Genomic DNA, 22445 nt, shown 5'->3' with positions numbered 1-22445 from the left:
ACCTACTCAGATTTCAGCAAAGCCTTTGACACGTTCCTTATAGGAGATTCTTGAATAAACTCGACTGGCTGATGTTAGGACCCAAAGTGATGAACTGGATTAGAAAATGGTTGACAGACAGATGCCAGATGATGGCTCATGGAATTCACTAGAAAGAAGGAAGGTGAGTAGTCTAGTGCCTCAAGGGTCAATGCTGGTTCATTATCGAAGGGTTAGATGATAGTTTGCTTTTTTTGTGGACATTCCAGAGGGAGTGAAAAAGGATTTGCAAATTAGAATAATGGTCTCATGTTTGGCAATTAAAATTCAATGAAAAGAAATGCAGAGTGATGCACTTGGGGAGTAGAAATTCAAGAGAGCCATATGTACTAGAAGGTGAGAGGCAGACAAGGGGAGGAACCTTGGGGTGATAATGTCTGATGACCTGAAGATGAAAAAACTGTGACAAAGCAGTGGCTGTAGCCAGATTGATGCTAGGCTGTATAGATAGAGGCATAACCAGCAGGTGTTGATGCCCCTGTACAAGTTGTTGGTGATGCCTCACTTGGAGTATTGTGTTTAGTTTTGGAGGTCAGGATGTAAAAATACTTGAAGCAGTCCAGAGGAAGGCAATGAAAATGGTATGGGACTTGTGCCAAAAGATGTACAAAAAGAGAATGGAAGACCTGGATATGTATACTTTAGAGGAGAAGAGGAACATAGGAGATATGATCAGATATTTAAATACTTTCCAGAGAAGGAAAAATGATAAAACTAGAGGACATTTTTTGAGGTTGCGGGTGGTAGACTTAGGAGTAATGTCAGGAAACTCTATTTCATGGAGAGGGTGGGTGATGCCGGGAATGCCTTCCCAAGCGAAGTGGTGGAGAAGAAAATGGTGACGGAATTCAAAAAAGTGTAGGATGAACTAGGCTTTCGACCTCCGCAGCATGTTCCCTCTGCCGTGGGCCCATACGTCAGAGGTAGGGCAGGATCACGGCAGAGGGAACATGCTGCGGAGGTTGAAAACCAAGTCTCAGGTTTCGGAGGACTAGGGGTGCAGCTGCTGGTAGAACGTAATTGGTTCAGCTGTCGTTGGGAGACGACAGGAGTCCTGGCAGCTCAAGCTTTCCACGGTGACACGGAACAGCTATGAGGACTCACTCCAGCTTGAGCACTACTGTAGGCTTGAGTGACGTGTGCACGATGCAGGTCCTGACAGCATTATCCTAGAATCATTTTTGCAGTGTGAGGTTATTGCAAAGAACTGCTATTGCATTTAATCTCTCTATGGTGGGTTGGGGGGGAGAGTGAGGGGAAGAACTAATGGGTCTAAAACAGAGGAGAGGGAGAGAGATGGTGGACAATGGGATGGAGGCAGGGAAGGAACAGAAAGGGAGAGAAGTTGGACACAAGGGATGGTGTGGAGGGGAGGATAGAGATACTGGATAGGAGGGAAGAGAAAGGGAGAGCTGGTGGATCCTGGGGTGGTGGGGAAGGAGGGAGAGATGCTGGATAAAAGGGTAGTTGAGAAAGCCTGGGACCAACATGACTGGAATAATGACCAGACAACAAAAGGTAGAAAAAATAATTTTAGTTTCTGTTTTGTGATTGCAATATGTCGGATTTGAAATGTGTATCCTGCCAGAGCTGATGTTAGCAACCGTGAACTAGGACCTAAAAGAAAGGAAAAGTATTTATTTATTTTGTTTACATCAAAGAGCCGGCGTGGGGTTGGAGAGGTTGTTACCCTATACTCCTACTAAGACTAAGGGGTCATTTTATTAAGGTGCGCATTTAGCGCACACTAAATCTGTTAGCGTACCTTAATAAAAGGACCCCCTAAGTATCTTATTAAAAAATTTGGCCCGTGACTTAGCCTATGTGTTAGATTTTGGTCCCTTATGAGTTTGATACCCCTGATCTATGGTCCTTACTCATTTATAAGCCCTCATGATAGGAATGCTATTCATTTTCTGAAAATAAAATTTCAGAAGGCATTTAAGGAACTGTAATTTAGATTGTGACTGTATGCTTAATTGACATTGCCTTATTTTATATTTTCCTTTTAAGTAGGTTCACTGTTAGACATTATATTAATTCAAATGTATTCATCTTATATCTTTTTCAGCTGATTTTGGAGTAGCAGCAAAAATAACAGCAACAATCGCAAAGAGAAAATCTTTCATCGGTACCCCTTACTGGTAATGAAGAATTTACTTTGTTCTTGATATCAGGTTTGCTAAAATATTTATTGAACAATAAATATAGCATTTTATTCTTTTCAACACAACAGAATATTGGAAATACATTATATATAAGGGGTTGAGAATGGCTGGTGGCAAAATAACTTTAAATCTAGTGCAGTGTGTCTAGTGGTCTTGAACTGCAAGATTTTGTATCTGAACCAACAAATTGCTTGCAGAAAACTGTCAATCATTTTTTCAACTCCACCTCCTTCCTAAGGAGCTGCTTCTGCCTCCTCAGTTTTTCTGCTCTGCGTTTTATTTTTGGGCATTTTTTTCTAAGTGTTCGATTGGAGGCTCGGTGCCCAGAGTTCCACTTATTGGGACCTCTGCCTGGGAAAAGATGCTGACTAGAGAATGACACGGGGAAAAAATCTGTCCCCGTCACTGCCCCGTCAACGGACCACTGTCCCCTTTACCGCCCTGTCCCCGACGTCCCCTTCACTGCTCTGTCCCCGATGTCCCCTTCACCTCTCCGTCCCCGCAGCATCCATCCTTCCCTCTCGCCACCTCACTGCACTTCAGCAGCCTGAGAATCTCCCTCCCTCCCCCTTACCATCGCGGTGCGTTAGTAAAGAAACTTACTGAAGCCGGCGGAGACTGCCTGTCTGTACCGGTAGTCGCGTGTGTGTGGGTGGAAGTTGCATCAGAGGAGAAGCTTCCACCTACACACACGCGACTGCAGGCAGGCAGGCTTCGCCAGCTTCAGTAAGTTTCTTTACTAAAGCGCCACAAAGGTAAGGGGGAGGGAGGGAGGGAGGAAGATAGATTTAGCCGGAGGGAGGGAGGGAGGGAGAGGTGGTCGGGGGGGGGGGGCTGCGCGCGATCAGTGACCGTGCGCCTTCCCTCCCTTAACTACAGGGACAAGGCTATTCACTCTACAAGGCGGTGGATGGCCTTGTCCCCATGCCCGCAGTGAGCACTTCCCCCCCCCCTCTATTTCGGCGGGTTACCCACAGCTACCTGCCACCATGTCATTATCTAATACTGATGAAGTTTGCTGTTAGCAGGATCAGCCTCTGGGGGCCCCTAGCTAGCCAGCCTCCTTTTTTATTTTTTGAGCTCGGGGGCTGTCCCCTGCATAGCTATTCACATTCCTGTTTTATCAGAAGCTTGAGTGCAGCCTGTTTGGCTCCATTTCGTCTTGGCCGGGTTTAATAGCACACAAGAAAAACAGAAAAGATGACCTGTGATGCTCAATTTCTTTATTATGATTGAGACTCAACACGTATGTTTCGGCCACTTGGCCTGCCTCAGGAGTCTGAATCTTTATAAAGCAATCTGTATCACATATATTTAGAGCCTTTGTACTGTAATTCTTGAAAAAATGTGTTGAGTAAGATATGAGCCGATACAGAGTGGCAGCTTCTGAAACTATCAAAATGAAAGGGGTTTAATAGCCAGCTGAATGGTACTCCCCTCTTTCGCGATGAGTCTTTTGGGGGGTTGAGGCTCAGTCTGACCTCTGTGTGACTGATAACCTGAATACCAGGTTCGTCCAGTGAATTTGCTGGGCAAATTTCTTCTCCGTTTGTTTCAGCTGAATTCCTATGCTGAAGCAGGCAAGCGCCACATGACACAGGGAGTAAGGCTGTTATATTCTATGGGGAAAATCGGAGGGAGGGATCGATCTTCAAAAGTCAAATTTGAAGGTTTCTGTACCCAGAGCCTAGGTTTCTCTGCTCTAAAACCCTTTACCCTGTGTTTTTGTCTTTCAGGGAAGTCTCCACGGGCTACTTTTGATGCAATTTTGTTGGTGGCAGCCATCTTGAATTTTAAACAATCTTTTTTTTTTTTTTCTAAAGCCTTTTTCTGCCATAAACCCCTCAATTTTGCTTAAAATCAACAGAGATGGACCCTCAGGCCTTCCTACCCTTATATCATGCCAGGTTTGTGCTGGATGGTGGCCAGCTTAGGAGTGTCCATGTCCCACGTGCAGTAGAGTGCATGAGGGAGGGGTGAGAGCCTCAAGCTCTGCCTCCTCCGAGTTCTCCAGGGCTAAGGATCTGTAGGAAGCATACTCCCAGGGGAGGAGACCCTTTCCAGAGCCCTCTGAAGGTGCATTGGCCAATCGCAGATTAATGGGGGGCCACAGAGCCCTGGAGGACTGGCAGGGGATCTCTGCTGGAGTCCTCAAGATCCCCAGTTCAAGGTTTTACCTCGGATTTTGTGAGCCTCATATGAAATGCCTATTTGACCTGCCAAGGTACTCTGTGTCTGCTTGCAGAACCCCAGAGGTGGTGGCATAGGGCAGTTCTTAGCATGCGCCCCAGCCAGACGAGGACACAGGCTTGGATTCAGAGGTTCAGTCTGACATAGACTGGGAGGATTGAAAGTCCAGTTCCATACCACTGTTTGTTGCTGGCAGAGTCTTGCTCTTTGCATGAGAGTAGTGCTGTCTTCAGGGCCTCTGCGCGCTTGGGTATTATTTCTGCCTTACTGATAGAATTGATGCTGGAAATCCCTCCAGCTTCCTTGTCTCGGTGCTCAGTTATGAGCAGCTCTGTTGCTCCGACCACGTGCTTTCCTTCACATCCGGACATCAGAAAGCTGGTCACAGACCACTGGGAGTCTCCAGAGGGGTAACTGTGGGGGCTAAGGCTATGGCCAAGCTTTACCTGATGGCTTCAAATTTCCAGCAGTTGTTTATTCAGTCGAAGGTGGATTCAGTTGCGGTGCAGGTCACCAAATGTACATCCCTGCCCAGTGAAGGAGGTGTGATTTTAAAGGATTCTTGCGATCGTAAAGTGGACTTGATTCTCAAGAGACAATTTGAAGCCTTGACCCTAGAGTTAAGATGGCATCTGCAACTTCCTTTGTTCTGGAGAACAATGAGGATCCCCCAAATGCTCCTATCTGGGTGAATTATATAGCGGACACTCTGTATGATATTAGATTTATGAGTAAGGTGTCAGCCTTTGCTCTATGGATGCTTTGGATTACAGTGGGCAGGAGATTCTGACTCTAAAGGCATGTTGAGCAAACTCCCCTTTCAGGGGCAGATGCTATTTGGCAAGGGTCTGGATGACCTGATGGCAACTGTTATGGTCCGTTGTCCCAGGGCCTTACCATACAGCAGATCCTGGGTGGCTAGGGGTCTGGGACTGGGCAATTTTGAGACTTTTGAATTTTTGTCCTTATGAGGTAGGCCAAGCAACACAGAGGTCCTTTCAGTGATCATGTCAGAGGTCCAGCGGAGGCAGAAGACAGCAAACCTTGGGCTCTCGCTCCTCGGCCTCTAAGAAATCACAATAATGCCAGGACTGGAGGCCGATCCTGGACCTCAAGTTGGTCAGTACGGCCCTGGTGACCTGGATTGGCCACCGTGAGGACGAACTACTTGGTCTTGATAGACCATTGGTCTGACCCAGTAAGGCTGTTCTTATGTATTGGCTGTTGCTTAGTATTGGCAGCTCCTTTACTTCCAGGCCCATATATGAGACTGGCATATGGAGGTGGCCTTGGGACTGTACTTTGGATGATTGGGTGCTTCCATAATCTCATGGATGCAGACTTGGTGACTTTTCAAATTCATATGACCACGACTCCTATATTGAGCTCGCATGAGTTCCCAGAAAACATACAGTGCAGTAATACTTATAAACATCTCTGCCTTGTCATACACATCCTATATTTTCTCTGGATGGTGTTGATTCTATAACCATATCTGGATTAGTTTGGATGTATCACTCAATAAGGCTGCCTAAATAGTTCAGACCTAATGTCATTTATACATGGTGAGGATCCCTTGTGCCAGAAGAAGTTTTTTTAGTTTTCAAATTGACAGTATTTGTGACAGTATTTGAATTGAGGATGGGATGAATGTTGTTTGTGTGTCTTTCATTTAGACCATGAGTTCTTAACCAAGTCCTTGGGATACACCAAGCCAGTCAGGTTTTCAGCATATCCACAATGAATATGTTTGAGACAGATTTGCAAACAATAGAGGCATGCAGAAGACTGCAGAAGACAAACATGAATAGGGATGGAAGACCCTAATTGATTTTTAGAGGGTTGTGTTCGTGAGAAGCTAGCTAAAATAAAGGTAGACACAGTGATGGGACCGGATGGTGTACATCCAAGGGTGCTGAAGGAATTTAGGAAAGTTCTGGTGTCTCCGCTGACTGACCTTTTCAATGCTTCTCTAGAGTCAGGAGTGGTACCGGAGGACTGGAGAAAGGCGGATGTGGTCCCTCTCCACAAAAGTGGAAGTAAGGAAGAAGTAGGGAATTACAGGCCGCTAAGTTTGACTTCTGTGGTAAGTAAATTAATGGAAACGTTTTTAAAACAGAGAATGGTGAAGTTTTTGGAATCCTGTGGATTACAGGATCAGAATTAACATGGATTCACTAGAGGTAGGTCTTGTCAGACAAATCTGATCAATTTCTTTGCCTGGGTGACCAGAGAATTGGATAGAGGGTATTCACTAGATGTGGTGTACTTAGATTTTAGCAAAACCTTTGACAGTGTTCCACACAGACGTCTAATAAATAAACTGAGTACCCTTGGGATGGGTCCCAAAGTGACAGGCTGGGTCAAGAACTGGTTGAGTGGAAGATGATAGAGGATAGTGATCATTGGAGATCACTTTGAGGAAAGTGATGTTACCAGTGGTATGCCTCAAGGTTCTGTTCTTGGGCCTGTTCTTTTTAACATTTTTATAAACAATACTGCTGAAGGGTTGTCGGGTAGGATTTGCCTCTGTGTGGATTATACAAAAATCTGCAATAGAGTAGATACTCCAGATGGTGTGAATAACATGAAGAAAGACCTGGCGAAGCTTGAAGAATGGTCTGAAATTTGGCAGCTAAAATTTAATGCTAAGAAATGCAAGGTCATGCATTTGGGCTGCAAAAATCTAAGGGAAGGGTACAGTTTAGGGGGTGAAGAATTTATGTGCACGGCAGAAGAGCGGGACTTGGGTGTGATTGTATGTGATGATCTTAAGGTGGCCAAACAGGTTGAAAAGGTGACTGTGAAAGCTAGAAGGATACTAGGTTGCATAGGGAGAGGTATGGCTAGTAGGAAAAAGGAGGTATTGATACCCCTGTATAAGACTTTGGTGAGACCTCATTTAGAATATTGTGTGCAATTCTGAAGGCTGCACCGTCAAAAAGATATAAAAAGGATGGAGTCTGTCCAGAGGAAGGCTACTAAAATGGTGCATGGTCTTCATCATAAGGAATATGACTTAAAGATCTCAATCTGTATACTTTGGAGGAAAGGCAGGAGAGAGGAGATATATAGAGACGTTTAAATACTTACATAATGTAAATGCGCATGAGTAGAGTCTTTTTCATTTGAAAGGAAGCTCTGGAATGAGAAGACATAGGGTGATGATAAGAGGTGATAGGCTCCGGAGTAATCTAAGGAAATACTTTTTTACAGAAAGAGTGGTAGGTGTGTGGTACACTCTCCTGGAAGAGGTGGTGGAGATAGAGACTGAATTTAAGAGGGCCTGGGACTTGGGATCTTTCGGAGAGAGAAAGAGATAATGGTTGCTGCGGATGAGCAGACTGGATGGGTCATTTGGCCTTTTATCTGCCGTCATGTTTCTATGTTTCTATATTCATTGTGGAGATCTTGAAAACCACACTGGCATGCAGTAACACAGATAGTAGGTCCTGAGTCAGGCAAATGTGAGGTTAAATCCATTGCCCTTCGATACCCCACCCCCATTGACATATACCAGAGTTTCCCTGGTGTCTAGTTAATGGGCAGTAGTGAACCCCAATTGCTCCTGCTTGGTCACCCTTCTAGCTATTAAAAGATGCCATTTTGAATCTAGGCAGCTGATGAAGTTGGGGTGACTGTGCACTGTACCTGCCTGTCCACCAGATACCAGTGTAATCCCCATGAGATGCTTGAGGGGAGTGGTGGTAGATGTTCTATTTATTTTTTTGAACTTTCTGTTTAAGAGGTTTCCTAGAAGTATTGGTTTCCATTTTAACAGCCTGATTCTCTAAGGGAGGAAAAAAAAAGTGCATTAAGGGCAAATACACTATTTTAACATTTAACGTGCATTATTTAAAAAAGTGTGTGTGTTTTTTTGTTTTTTTTTAAGTTCAATAAATTTTTATTGAGTATTTTGAAAAATACAAGGAGCAATTCAAATACATAAGAATAAGATAACGTTTTGTATATATATATGATCTATAAATATAAAATTAATTATAAAGGACCATAGTATTAAGAAAAGCTCAGAGTAATGGAGTTGTTTGTGAAGACTGTATGAGAAAAAGATGAAAGAAGACAGAGTAAAAATAAAAAGAGAAAGGAAAGAAAGAGGAAAGGTGGAGAAAAGGAAGGGAAGACAGGAGTGTCTACAAAGCAGAGCGTACATATGAATCTAAAAATGACCAGGGTGATTTCTTGCTTTTTAAATTCATGGAGATTCAGAGTGTGATTTTACTCTCATATGCATATGATTCAAGTCTATGATACATACATAGTGAGTTCCACCAAAACGTATAATCTAATAACGAAAATGATTTCCAATTTTTCAGAATGTGCATGAGAGCAGTCACAATCATGGTATCAATGAGTTTAGGAGGACATTTTGATTGCGCGAAGCAGGGATGTTGAGATCGAAGGATTATAATGTCCATAGAAATTTCTTCTGAGCAGTTAGTGATAGATTGTATGGTATTCCAAATTTGGGTCCAAAAAGAGCGGACTAAAGTACAATGAAAAAACATACGATAAAGAGTTCCCTCCTCTTTCAAGCAGTTCCAGCAAATAGAGTCAAGTTTTAAGTTGGCTTTCCACATGCGAAATGGGGTCCATATTGCATTCCACATAATAAAGAACATTGATTGTGAAACTCTAGAAGATAGAAGTGGGTGGTTTGTTGAAGACCAAAAGAGTTCCCAATCAATGTCAGATAGCGGAATGGTGAGTATATTATCCCAGTGTTTCATAGATTGATATGAAAAAGTGAATAAATGATCTCTCAGAATATTATAGAAAAAAGATATAGCTTTTCCTTTTGATAGAGACCATAAAGACCAATGGTAGATAGTGTTTTTGGAAGACATGAAGTCATACCGTATATGCACAGAAGACAGCACTTCAATAAGTGAGATCCACTATGAATAGGCAGAGGAAGGCAACAGGTATGTGGAGCAGAGTATATCAAAAGGAATTGACGTAGTGAGAGTAGACAATTGATGAGCAAACCATATACCTGCTCACTGCCACCGTTTCCATGAAAGGGATATGCCATGGTTTGGGATTTTGGGATTATTCCAAAGAGACATGAGTGGGCTTACACTAATTGAGATCTCAGCTATATTATCTAAATGATGGAGAGCATGCTGCGTTGAATTCAACAGAGAATACTTTCTCAAATGTCTAGGTATTGATATCGTTAGTAAGCAGGAGATGTGTAGAGGTTTGCATAGAAAACACTCCATTTCAAACCAAGTAGGAGGGTCTTGAGAAAAGGAGTCATTAACCCAGTAGACTCCATATTTAGCTAATGAAGCAATATAATAATGATAGAAATCTGGGAAGTTAAGACCACCGTTAATTTTAGAGGCCTTCAGCTTGGCTAGAGCAATTCGAGGTTTTTTCTTGTTCCATATAAATTCAGATAGCTTCCTATTTAGCCAATGGAAAAATGATTTCTGGCATAAAAGAGGAAGCATAGAGAGAATGTAATTAATTTGAGGTGCTAGGGTCATTTTGATGGATGCTATCCTACCCCACCAAGACAAATAAAGTGGAGACCACCGAGATGTAGAGTTAAGAATTAAATTTTTGATTTTAGATATATTAAGATCTTGAGCGAGGACCGGATCCTTGTGTATTAAAATCCCCAAGTATTTCACAGCTTCATTAGACCATGTGAATGGAAAGTTAGCCAAATCTGATTGAAGAATGTTATTATTCAGAGGAAAGATTTCTGATTTCTCCCAATTGACAGAATATCCGGAAAATCGGGAGTATTGTTTGATGATATGTATAAGATGAGGAAGAGAAGATTGAGGGTTCCTAAGAAAAATTAAGACATCATCAGCATAGGCTGCTAATTTAAAGTTTCGATCAGAGGAGGGAATACCGTTAATTAAGGGGTTTTGTCGAATAGCAGAGAGAAGAGGCTCCAACACTAAATTGAACAGTAGTGGTGAGAGAGGACATCCCTGTCTAGTGCCTCTGTGAAGGGGAAATTTATTGGATAGAGAATTGTTAATTAGAATACGAGCGGTGGGACAGTGATATAATGTTTCTATCCATTTCGTGAAAAATGAGCCAAAGTTATACCATTTCAAGACACAGAAAAGAAAAGGCCACTCCACTCGATCAAAGGCTTTTTCAGCGTCTATAGCTAGGCCTATTATTGGGTCTGTCAAAGTTTTAGCGTGAGCATTAATATGGTGAAAGAGGCGCAGGTTATCTCCTATATATCTTTGTTTGATAAACCCTGTTTGATCCTTATGTATAAGATGTGGAATTACTTTGGTAAGTCTTAATGCAAGTAATTTTGCCATTATTTTGTAATCTAAATTAAGGAGAGAGATAGGAAGGAAGTTTTTGACCAAAGTGGCGTCTCTGTCAGGCTTAGAAATTACTACAATGGTGGCTTCAGTGAAATTAAATTGTTTATCTGGAGTGGAATGGAGGAAATCATAGTATGTAAGGAGAGGAGGAGCTAAAATGTTTCGGAATTGTTTAAAAAATTCGTTAGTGAAACAGTCCGGACCAGGGGCTTTCCCAGTCGGTAGGGAAGATATGGCAGCTTCTATTTCTGTTATGGTTATCGGAGAATCTAGTTCCAATTTAAGAGAGTCCGATATGGTCGGATGAGATAAGGAGGAAAGAAAGGAGTCTATATTTGATTCAGAAGCCGCAAATTCAGATTGGTATAATGAAGCATAAAAATTTTCAAATTGAGAAGAAATTAAAGATCTGGTTTTGACTAATTGTCCTAATGAATTTTGGATAGATGTGATATGTAGTCTTTTGGATTTAATTTTAAGGTATCTGGCCAAGGGGCGACCCATAAGATTATCTCCCATATAATGGCCAGATTTGGAGATGAAGATATCCCGTCTGGCTGTGCATGAAACTAAGGTATTATATTCATATTTAAGTTTTTGGATATTTTGGAGAATATTTGGGTCATGTAAGTGATTAGACATATGTTGTATTTCTAATGTTTTAATAGAGTTTTCTAATTCTTTTTCCTTTATCATGGACTGTTTTTTTTTCCAAGAGGCAATTTTTATCAATTCACCTCTAAGGGTTGCTTTGTAAGCTTCCCAGACTATGGAAGGACAAACTTCAGGGTCTTTAGAGTTATTTTCAAAAAATTGTACTGTGAACGAATTAATTTTTTCAACAGTTTCTTCATCTAAAAGTAGGGCGTTGTTCAGTCTCCAAGAAGGAGATTCTTTACGTGGAGCCGAGATAGAAATATATAAAGAAATGGCAGCATGATCCGTAAGAGAGATTGGATGTATAATAGCATTGGTAAGATCCTGAATGAGAGAAGAGGATATGAGAAAGAAATCAATTCTCGAGTAAGTATTGTGTGGTGGTGAAAAATGTGAGTATTCTCTACCTTTTGGGTGAAGTAATCGCTAAGGATCTACAAGTGAGAAGGCATCATTTAGAGCCTGAAGAGCTGTGAAAGACTTTGATTTGGAAGGTTTACAAGAAGAAGATCTATCAATATACAAGTCTTGGATTTGATTAAAGTCCCCTCCCAATATTAGAGAACAAGAACCGAATTCAATTAGCGCTAGCTGAATATCTCTAAAAAAAATCCGGGTGATCTTTAACCGGGCCATATATATTAAGAAGAACAAAATCCACTGAGTGCAACGCAGCATGTACCAGACACCATCTTCCCTCCTTGTCTGTTTTAATTGAATAAATAATGGGAGAGAGTTTATCTTTAAGAAATATTGAAACACCATTTTTCTTTTGATGAGTTGCAGGGGAGTATAAATGAGCGGAATATCCCTTTAGTTGGAATTTCGTGGCAGCAGCGGGTGGAAGGTGGGTTTCTTGTAAGAAAATTATAGCTGGATGTTTGTTGAACACATAATTAGATATCTTTTTTCTTTTAATGGGATGATTCAGACCATTCACATTAAAAGAAAAGACATGTAGGTCAGCCATAATATATGATATGCAGTGGTGAAATATAAAGTATATCCCCTTGGTCAAGAAAAAATAGCTGATATATTTGTAAAGTTAGGTAGACACTCCTGTCTAAGAAGAAAAATAGAAAGAGCATTAAAATAAGAAAGAAGAAATCAGTATTATCAGCATAATATATGGTTAGAAAAGAAGTAAACCATAATATTATGCATATCTTAAAATATTTTAAGGGTGCTCCTATGAGCACAGAAGAATAACACATGTGAAGCAATTAACAAAATCCACACCTAATCAGTAATATAAAATGTGAGATTAGTGTGCTTAACTTAGTAGACTATACAAAGTATGTATTTCATTACATAGTATAGTGAGATAAGAGCTTATTGGCACAATCTGAAATATCAAAACTGGAATTGATTTGATCAGACAGAGACCTCAAAGAAAACTGCACGACTGATGACAAGTAGAGTTAAATCGTTGGGGTATTATTGATCATAGTCTCAGACATAGAGTCTATAAATAGTTGTGCGGCTACTTTGTCTGTGCATGTATGTGGTTTCCCATCTCTCCATATGCGTAAAGATGCCGGGTACACAAGTGCGAACCTCACTCCCCGACGATGAAGCGTGGAACATAGTGGCACCATTGCCTTGCGAAGGGTGGATACATGTAAGGAGTAGTCATTAAATAATAGTAATTTTTGACCTTCATATTCAAGTCGACCATGTTTCCGAAAGGCTTGCATGATGAGTTCTTTGTCTTTCCAGTTAATATATCTAGCAATTACTGTTCGCGAGCGGTTGTTATCCTCCATACGTTGGCCTAAGCGGTGTGCCCGCTCGCATAGAAAACCAGTCACAGGGGTCACCAGGCCAAGTTGTTTTGGGAGCCAAATCTGAAAAAAATGGTATAGATCTTGATCAACACGGAGACTAGGTAGCCCCACAACTCGTAGATTATTGCGGCGTTGACGATTTTCTTGGTCATCCAAACGTATTGTCAATGTTGCCACTTGATTTTGCAAGGCAATCACATTTTTGCGATCTTGCAATGTTGCATCTTCATTTTCAGACACCCTTTGCTCCACTGCTGCAATACACCCAGCATGTGCTTCAAAACGATCGTTAATACAGTCTACAGCCAACTGTAATTTAAGAAATTTATCTTCTAGGGCTGCGGTGACCATTTTCAAAATTTCTTGGGCCCAATCACCCCATTGTGCCGAGGTTAGAGTTGGAGTCGGTGACGTCGCCATTTTAAGCACTGAGCAGGATGATTTATGTTTAGGTGTTTTCGCCGATCTTACCGGCATTCCTATCTGATGCGTACTTTAAAACTGCTACACATATACGAGAAAGCTCTGTAGGTGAGTCAGAAATAGTTTGAATAAGATTTATTCTTAGGCACACTCTCTTCTACCCACAGCCGCAAATATACCTATGATATACAGGTTCAAAAGAATGCAGCCAGCTCCCTGCAGGGGAGAGAGATCTCTGGTAACCAAGGCTGGTTCAAAGTATTGTTATTTTTTTTTAATTTGTATCGGTTTCGCCGGAGTTTAAAATTCCAGGAGGCATGGAGGTGAAGGTCTCACATCTCTGGCGCACTTACGATTCCGCCATGGCATAAGACATGAACAAAACGTTCATCCGGGACATCAGGAGTCTGGAGATCTCAGGCCTCTTACTGCTGAGCAGCGCTGGAGAAGTTTTCTTTTCCTTTTTTGTTCTTTTTAGTTTGTGCCGATTTTTTTTTTATTTTGTGCCGGTTTCGCTGGGATTTAAGCGAAGGTCCCGTACAACTGGTGCATTTGCGACCTCGGCATGACCCAGGATATGAGCGACACCTTCATCCGGGATATCGGGTGTCTGGGTTACTCGTCTGAGATGAGTTGAGGGTTTTGGCAGCAAAAATATAATAGACTGTGTAAAAAAAACAAATATAAAAGCACAGTTTTATTTGAATTAGGCGTGTGCAAGAGGAGCCGTTACGCCATCTGTGTGTTTTCCGTGGCGATCAGGCCCCCTAGAGCTGACTACTTCTTAAAATTAACTCACAGTCCAACTGCCACTGTCAGCACTAAGCCTCTTTTGATCTGTCTTTACTATTCAAATTTAACAAGCAAAGTCACACCTTCAGATGATCATTGGAAGTATTCACATCGAGTTCTCATTCACAGAGCTTGGCACTGGAATAAATACCACCGAAGATGTAATGGACTGTCTTAAAAAAGAACTTTTTATGATAGTCTTACACAGAGCTTAAGCTGATGCTACCATCTTGCAGAGTTCTAGTTTCTTGCAGAGTTTCTTAACACATGTAATTGCTCCCTTTCTCCACAACAAAAAAGACTCTTTAATAGGCTTGCACGATTTTATGTATATGGTTAATAGTTCTAATAAATAAATTGTTGTTCTAGAGGCTGATCTGCATAGTCCCTTCCCCCACTACTTCTTGTGCTCCCTTTCTCAGCACACCTTTAAAATACACTGAATTAAAATGAATGCAATGATTGAAAATTATTGAAATTTTATTTGGGTGCATTTTGAGTAAATTGTAACCCTAATTCTTTCTTTGCATCATATTTTATGTATCAAGTGGCTTTGTGTTCATGACATTAATAGGATAGATTCCATTTTATTAGTGAAAATAAAGCAGAACAAATGATTTTAGAGCTAATGGAGTGAATATCTGGAGAAAGAAGCAACCCTTATGTGAAAGAGCATTAGGACTCAGCCAGTCAAAATGCTAAAAAAAAGAGAAAGTGAGAGAAAGATCCAAGATGGCGCTGAGTGTCTGGTGACTGGAAAGACGCTCTGAGATTACCTGCTCATTTGAGTGCGTTGCCTGAGTTTTCTTTTCCTCTGCAATGCTGAAAAGAAGGGGTAGGAGCACTGCTGGAGCCTTGCGGCACCCGGAAAATCCCCTTCTCACTATCATTGAGCAGTTTCTCAACCGCCTTCAGAGGGAGTCAGCCACGTCAGAGAATTGCCTGCTAAACCTGTCAGCACGGAGTAATGCCGAACCAGAAGTTATTGGGCTTGAAACCACTCTGAGCCCCGACGATAGAAACCCGCCTCCCCCGCAGCGGCGAGCTAGCTCACAATGGGGAGGGAGTGCGTCCAAAGTGGCAGCACTCCTTGACTGAGAGGCTTTAACTTCTGGGAGCCAGTCTTTAGACTCCTTGATGGACATTTTAAGTCTAGAGGTAGAAGCAACGGTGAGAAGAACATCAGAAGAGAAGCAAGACCAACAGAAAGAAAACATTGAAGGTGAGCAAACACTGCATGAAAGTTTCTTTTGTTTCTGAAAAGCCGACTAAAGTTACCCGGGATTCTATCTGGGATTTGGTTGCCAAATTAGGAAACTCTAACTTTACAGATTAAGGACATAGAAAAAAATTACAACTTCATAAGCAAGAATTAAGAGACTAAACAATAAATCTCCCTGGTAAAAACTGATGTAGGAAAAATTGAAAAAGATATGACAGGGATAAAACAAGTTCAAGAAACTATGATAAGGATAATCAAAACTTAAGAAGAAAAATGGAGATAACTGAGAGTAACTATCTAGCCAATAATCTATGCCTGCTGAACTTCCCTATATAACAAACACCTAGGGAGATGTTGAAGAAATATTTTATTGATATCTTCAATATTCCTGAGTAATCTATCCTCCCTTTACACAGGGGTACTATTTACCTATTAAAGAGAAAGAACAGTAAGCAAATGAGCAAGCTCAGGACCACCAAGAAACGCATTTAGATCTAACTGTGATCCTGGAGACTTCACATAAAGAGTTGGGCTAGGCCAGCAACTCTTTTGTTAACTGTGGCATTATCGCCGGATAAAAACTGGATAATGAAAATGTGCTTTAAAAATATATATAAAGAATTTCTTGGCTTGAAAATACAAATATTTCCGAATGTTTGTAAAGAAACTCAAAAACTTAGACGCCAATTTCTCATGTTGAAATCAGGTGTAACTCAGGAGATGTATTTTTTTCTTCGTTTTCCGTGTAAATGCATTGTTAGATATGGTATTAACAGATATGTGTTCTATGATCTGTCTCAACTTACTAGTTTTCTGACGTTGAAACGTCTTGAAAGGGAAGGAACAACAAGTTAGATAAAATGAAATAGGCTTCTACATATTCCTCCTCTTTATCAGCTTCTACATATTCCTTCCCTTCCCCATCCCCTCTTTGCAGATGATACCAAAATCTGCAATAGATGGTGTGAATAACATGAAGAAAGATCTGGCGAAGCTTGAAGAATGGTCTGAAATTTGGCAGCTAAAATTTAATGCAAGGTCATGCATTTGGACTGCAAAAACCAGAGGGAACAGTACCGTTTAGGGGGTGAAGAACTTATATGCACAATGGAAGAATGGGACTTGCGTGTAACTGTATGTGATGATCTTAAGGTGGCCAAACAGATTGAAAAGGTAACGGCGAAAACTAGAAGGATGCTAGGTTGCATAGGGAGAGGTATGGCCAGTAGGAAAAAGGAGGTCTTGCTGCCTCTGTTATAAGACTCTGGTGAGACCTCAATGTGTACAATTCTGGAGACCACACCTTCAAAAAGATATGAAAAGGATGGAGTCGGTCCAGAGGAAGGCTGCTAAAATGGTGTGTTGTTTTCGTGATAAGGCTTAAAGATCTCAAACTGTATACTTTGGAGGAAAGGCAGGACAGAGGAGATATGATAGTCGTTTAAATACCTACATAATATAAATGTGCATGAGTTGAGTCTCTTTCATTTGAAAGGAAACTCTGCAAAACTGGAAGAGGTGGTGGAAACAGAGACTGTGTCTGAATTCAAGAGGGCCTGGGATAGGCACATGGGATCTCTGAGAGAGAAAGAGATAATGGTTACTGTGGATGGGCAGACTAGATGGACCATCTGCCGTCATGTTTCTATGTTTCTGGATTCAGCCATCAGACACCTTTATTTCCTTATTTGCTAGATGTTCTATTAGTTCCTTTTTTGTCACTCATTGTTAATCTTGGATTCATTATGAGGATTTGAGATTGTTTTGATAGTTTATTTGATTTAAAATTTTGTTTTTAAGCATTAATTAAATAATCAATCTTTCTGTGCGAAATGTTTTAATTTTAATAAAATGTTAAAATTGATTTTAAAATGCTTAAACAAAAGGTTAATTCCCTAACTTTCTTGGTCACTGCCATGAGATTGGATAGTAATGGTTGATCTACAGTTGATTGACAACCTGATGAATTGGTGGTCTTTGTATAGAAACTTTGCTTTATTGTTCCATATTGTTCAAATTGAACTCATGTGATAGCCTAAATAGTTCAAATTCAGAATTAAGCAATTTTGTCTGATGTGATAAAATGGAAAATTAATCTTTAAATAAAAGATTTATGTTGAAAAATTGCCTGGTAGCAATGTTAGTGACAATATGTTGTTGTTAAGTAGCGCATTGCATCTTTCTTAGACTTGTGAAAGACTACATGCTAAACGGGGTTCATTTGTAGGATAATGGTGATAGTTTGAGAGAGTTGTGGTGGTTCCTAGAGTAATAGACAAGTATTATTAGGTGTTTCCCATTTAATGATTGCTGTATATGTTTTAGGTTTATGTGTGTGCCATACATGGGTTCAAATTTATTGCCTATTTTGGAGGTTGTTTATATTGTGATAGTTGAGTGCATTGTTCAGTGGGATTTGATTCAGTTCACAAATGAAATAAAATGGATCAACCTCGAAAAGATATGACTTTGCTTCAGTGTTTGGTATATATGTAAAACTTCTCTCTTGAATTTTAAGGATGGCCCCAGAAGTGGCAGCAGTAGAGAAGAATGGGGGCTACAACCAGCTTTGTGATATCTGGGCAGTGGGTATTACAGCAATTGAACTTGCAGAGCTTCAGCCGCCTATGTTTGATCTTCATCCTATGAGGTAAGTTGATTGCCCACATGTTTTTGTTCATATTGTTGGAAGAAAGGCCAACATTGGAAGGCCATATCATCTGGTATAAACAGTGGAATGTCGAAATTAGAATGCAGAGAGGATTTTATTAGTAGATTTATTTATTAATTTAAGATTTATAAACTGCTTAAATCTAAGCAGTGTACATATCAAACATACACAATTGTAAAAACAACATGTAACAAATCATACAAAAATAGTAAAAATTACTAATTGGTAGAGCATTTTAAGGTACTATGATAAATTCAAATATTCTTCCTTAACCTTAATCTTTCCTTAAAATTGAAGACCACCCAGACCTGGAGAATTAAATCCCACTGGGTTTACAAATAAACATCTATGAATAGTTGTATTTTTAAAAGTTTCTTAAATGACACATGATCCCTACATACTCTCAATAATCCAGGAAGTGAATTCCAACATTTTTTCCAGCTATAGAAAAAAATAGCCATTTAATCTAACTTAGTGGACCCCATCTTCTTTCAGACTAATCAATTGCATCTCTCCCTCAGATCTCAAGTTTCTTACTGGTTGATAAATCTCCCACAAATTTTAAAAACAAATAGGAACAAAAGAATATAATACTTTGTGAACAACTGACAACACCTTGTAGTATATCCTCTGCTGTACTGGTAACCAATGTAAAGACTTCAGAACTGGAGTAGTTATGTTCAATCCTAGGGATAACCACAATTAAACTTACAGCTGAATTCATTAAAAACTGTAAGGGTTTACACTTCTGTTTTGTCAATCCAAGGTAAAGCATGTTAACAACAATGCCTGAACCACAGAATGAAAATTTATAGGTTGGCCCTTGAGTAAAGATGCAAGTTACAGTATTTGAGGCCACTCTTATTTGATCTCCCATCTTTTTTTTTTGGCCCTACTAGAGAGATCTGTGATAAAATATTTATCTGCTATCTGATGATACTTCTCTTGCGTATTTGAGTGTCATGTGCACTTTGGATCCTGGATTGGTTCATCTTTTTGTAGGTATTTGACCCTAATGGTTTTCTTGAGCATCTTGGTAGTATTTTAGCTTGATAATTTGGGGAGATGCTATATAATTTTTCATGTTGCTGTATTTTTAATTGCAATATATTAAGATAATTATAACACTTATTTGTTAGAAAGAAGGATGTTTACATATGATGTGTCTTATTTTTTAGGGCCTTGTTCTTAATGTCAAAAAGTAATTTTCAACCTCCAAAGTTAAAGGAAAAGACAAAATGGTGAGTCAGTCTGCATTTCATGATGGAAGGGGAGCATATTACTATAAAATAGAAAAGCATTAACCAGGAGTAGAATAATGGAATGCACTGATGAAAGTGAGATTAGAATTACCTTTTCAGCAAAGGCTTATCAGCTGTGATCTAGAATATAAGACAGTAGACTTGTTCTCTTATCTTCTGTTATCTGGTTATTTAGAGAACCATGTTTGGCTAAAGATTTTACTATGCAATTGTAGTGGGCAGTTTTCAAACTGAGTAGGTACATAGTTGCAGATTTTGCACTTATAATATACCGTATTTTTTGATGCATAAGATGCACTTTTTCCCCCCAAAAGTGGATGGAAATAAGGGTGTGGTGTGTCTTATGAAGTGAATATACCACCACCCATCCCCCCGGCGGTACCTTTAAATTGTGGTGGTCGCTAGACAGCTGTCTGCTGATGTCAGGGTCAGCAGCGCAGAAGCGCGTTAATGCCTGGGCCTGCAACACTTCCTAATTGTGGTGGTTGCTGGTGCTTCGCTGGACGACTGCCTACTGATTACCAGTATGTCTGGCCAGTGGCGTACAAGTGCGCTCCTGCGTGAACGCACGGCACATCCTGAATGGTTGCTGTCAGTCTGGCGCTTGTGCTCCGCTGGCCCCATAGAAACTAAGGGAAACTTGCTTGATTCGTTCCACTTCCCATCCCCCCCGGCCACCGGCGCGCTGCTCCATCCCACCCCATCACATCCCCAAAAGACCCCCCACCCCCGAGGCCACTGGTGTGCTTCCACATCTCCCCAGCTCGCAAACGCCCCCCCCCCTTGTGAACTGGCATCGCCTACTCGTGAACGTCCACCTCCCCCCCCCCCTGCCTGAACTGGCATCCCCCGCCCAAACTGAAAGCTTACCCCCCAATGTCGCACCGGCACGCAGCACCAACCCACAGGAGATGCCAGTGCACGAAGATCGTGCCTCTCCTCCAACTGGGCCTTGAGCATCTGTGCATGCTCAAGGCCTTTTGACTTCCGCCTCTCTCCGAGATTCTCAGATTTTTAGGTTTTTAGGGAGGGGAATATGTTTTGGCATTGATTAAGAGGTATAGATAGGTTGTTTATTTTTATGAGGTGTTGGTTAATTGGAAAATGGGAGGGGAATAAGTCTTGTCTTTATTCTATTAAGTTTATTGTACTGTAATGTTAATATTATATGTAAATTTATCATCTCTTGTGCATAATTGAAGTTTTAAAAATGAATTTTAAAAAAAAGAAAAGAGGTTTTTAGCGCATGATGGCGTGGTAAATGCTCCGATACTCATAGAAGTCCTATGAGTTTCCAAGTACTTACCTTGCCGGCCTGCACTAAAAACCTCTGGCGCAGCTTAATAAAAGAGGGAGGGGGGTTACGATAGTAGAAAAATATGTTGGCACCCTGGTGTAAATTTGCTGATGAATCAATAACTCTAAATATTACTCTAAATTTTATATGAAGTTTCTTTAATATTGGTGTAATGTGAACAAATTTCAGAACCTCTATGATTCTGGGTATTCTGCAGAGCCTAAAGTTTAGTAGGTGCCATCCCCAAATAAGTGAATTACAGTAATCAATTTTAGTCAACACCAGGCTCTGCATTACTATCCAAAAGTCTGATGCTGGCACCATTCCCTTAAGCTTGCTCAATAATCATAGTTGAAAGAAAGATGTTGTAATCAGTCTTTATTGTATAAGTCTTTACTGCCCTTTTTGTAGCAGTAACAGTCGTGAGTTCAAAGGTTTTCATATTTAGGTATAATCATTGATTCATAGTTATCATTTGGCCCCCAAATTACTGGGGGGGGAGGGGAGAGTGTGGCACAGTGGTTAAAGCTACAGCCTCAGCCCATCAAGTCTGCCCACTCTGCTTACCCACCCCCTGTCTATGCCCTAATGACCCAATTTCCTTATCTTGACCCTCGTAGGGATCCCACACGGGTATCCCATTTATTCTTAAAGTCTGGCACGCTGTCTGCCTCGATCACCTGCACTGGAAGCTTGTTCCAATGATCAACCACTCTCTCTGTGAAGAAATACTTTCTGGTGTCGCCATGAAATTTTCCGCCCCTGAGTTTGAGCGGGTGCCCTCTTGTGGCCGAGGGTCCCTTGAGAAAGAAAATATCATCTTCCACTTCGACCGTCCCGTGAGGTACTTAAATGTTTCGATCATGTCTCCCCTCTCCCTACGTTCCTCGAGAGTGTAGAGCTGCAATTTGTTCAGTCTCTCTTCGTACGAGAGACCCTTGAGCCCCAAGATCATCCTGGTGGCCGTCCGCTGAACCGATTCAATTCTGCGTACATCTTTACTGTAATATATCAGAACTAGCTATAACAAACACACATTGTCTAATTGGATAGCAGATTGCATATATTTTGCTTATGCACAAACAGAGTTGACCCTAGAAGGATACACTGTATGTTAGCTCATAAAATAAGAGCCATGTTAGCATTGGTGGTCCAACATCCATAAGATTTGTGGGGCTTTTGATTAGGGATTCCTATCTACATAGTCACATCCTATTATTATTTGTGGAGAGATTCCTGGCACAACACTAGGTCTGGTCTGTCAACACTAGGTCTGTCTTGCAAAATGGTTTTGAATTTAACACCCCTTTTTCTCTGCAATCTATCTCTGTGCCCCCCCCTCCCCTTGCCCTAAACCTGATCCATTTATATTTCCAGGTTGTTTTATTTAAAATAAATAGAGGCCTGTTAGTACTTTTTTAATGTGAAGACTGAATATCTCGCTTATCTTTAAAGAAAACAAAGTAAGTTGCTTTGAATTGGCATATGCTAAAGACAGCAAGGTATCCGTTCTCACAAAGCCGCCTCACCTCCCTTTGGAGTTGGTTTCTTCTGTTAGTTTTGTATGCAACTGTGGTAACTCCATGTGATAACACACAGGAATTGCAA

At 40.8% G+C, this 22445-nt stretch overlaps 1 protein-coding gene across 3 annotated transcripts in view; it reads left to right on the top strand.

The window, feature by feature from the left end:
• The window catches only part of MAP4K5 (mitogen-activated protein kinase kinase kinase kinase 5), a 293565-nt gene that overhangs the window by 132311 nt on the left and 138809 nt on the right, over positions 1 to 22445 (top strand). For 2 of the 3 annotated variants that reach the window (XM_033950938.1, XM_033950937.1), the window contains exons 1-4: positions 124 to 163; positions 2111 to 2183; positions 18126 to 18257; positions 19457 to 19519. The exons of the other annotated variant lie outside the window; for it this stretch is intronic. In XM_033950938.1, coding sequence (XP_033806829.1) covers positions 139 to 163; positions 2111 to 2183; positions 18126 to 18257; positions 19457 to 19519 — 293 coding nt within the window. In that variant the 5' untranslated portion in view covers positions 124 to 138. Of the gene's footprint in view, positions 1 to 123; positions 164 to 2110; positions 2184 to 18125; positions 18258 to 19456; positions 19520 to 22445 lie in introns of those variants that run through there. 3 annotated transcript variants of the gene reach the window in all.

This window comes from Geotrypetes seraphini, chromosome 7 (genome assembly GCF_902459505.1).
Source record: "Geotrypetes seraphini chromosome 7, aGeoSer1.1, whole genome shotgun sequence".
Taxonomy (NCBI): Eukaryota; Metazoa; Chordata; class Amphibia; order Gymnophiona; family Dermophiidae; genus Geotrypetes; species Geotrypetes seraphini.
This window is presented reverse-complemented; position numbering and strand designations above follow the sequence as displayed.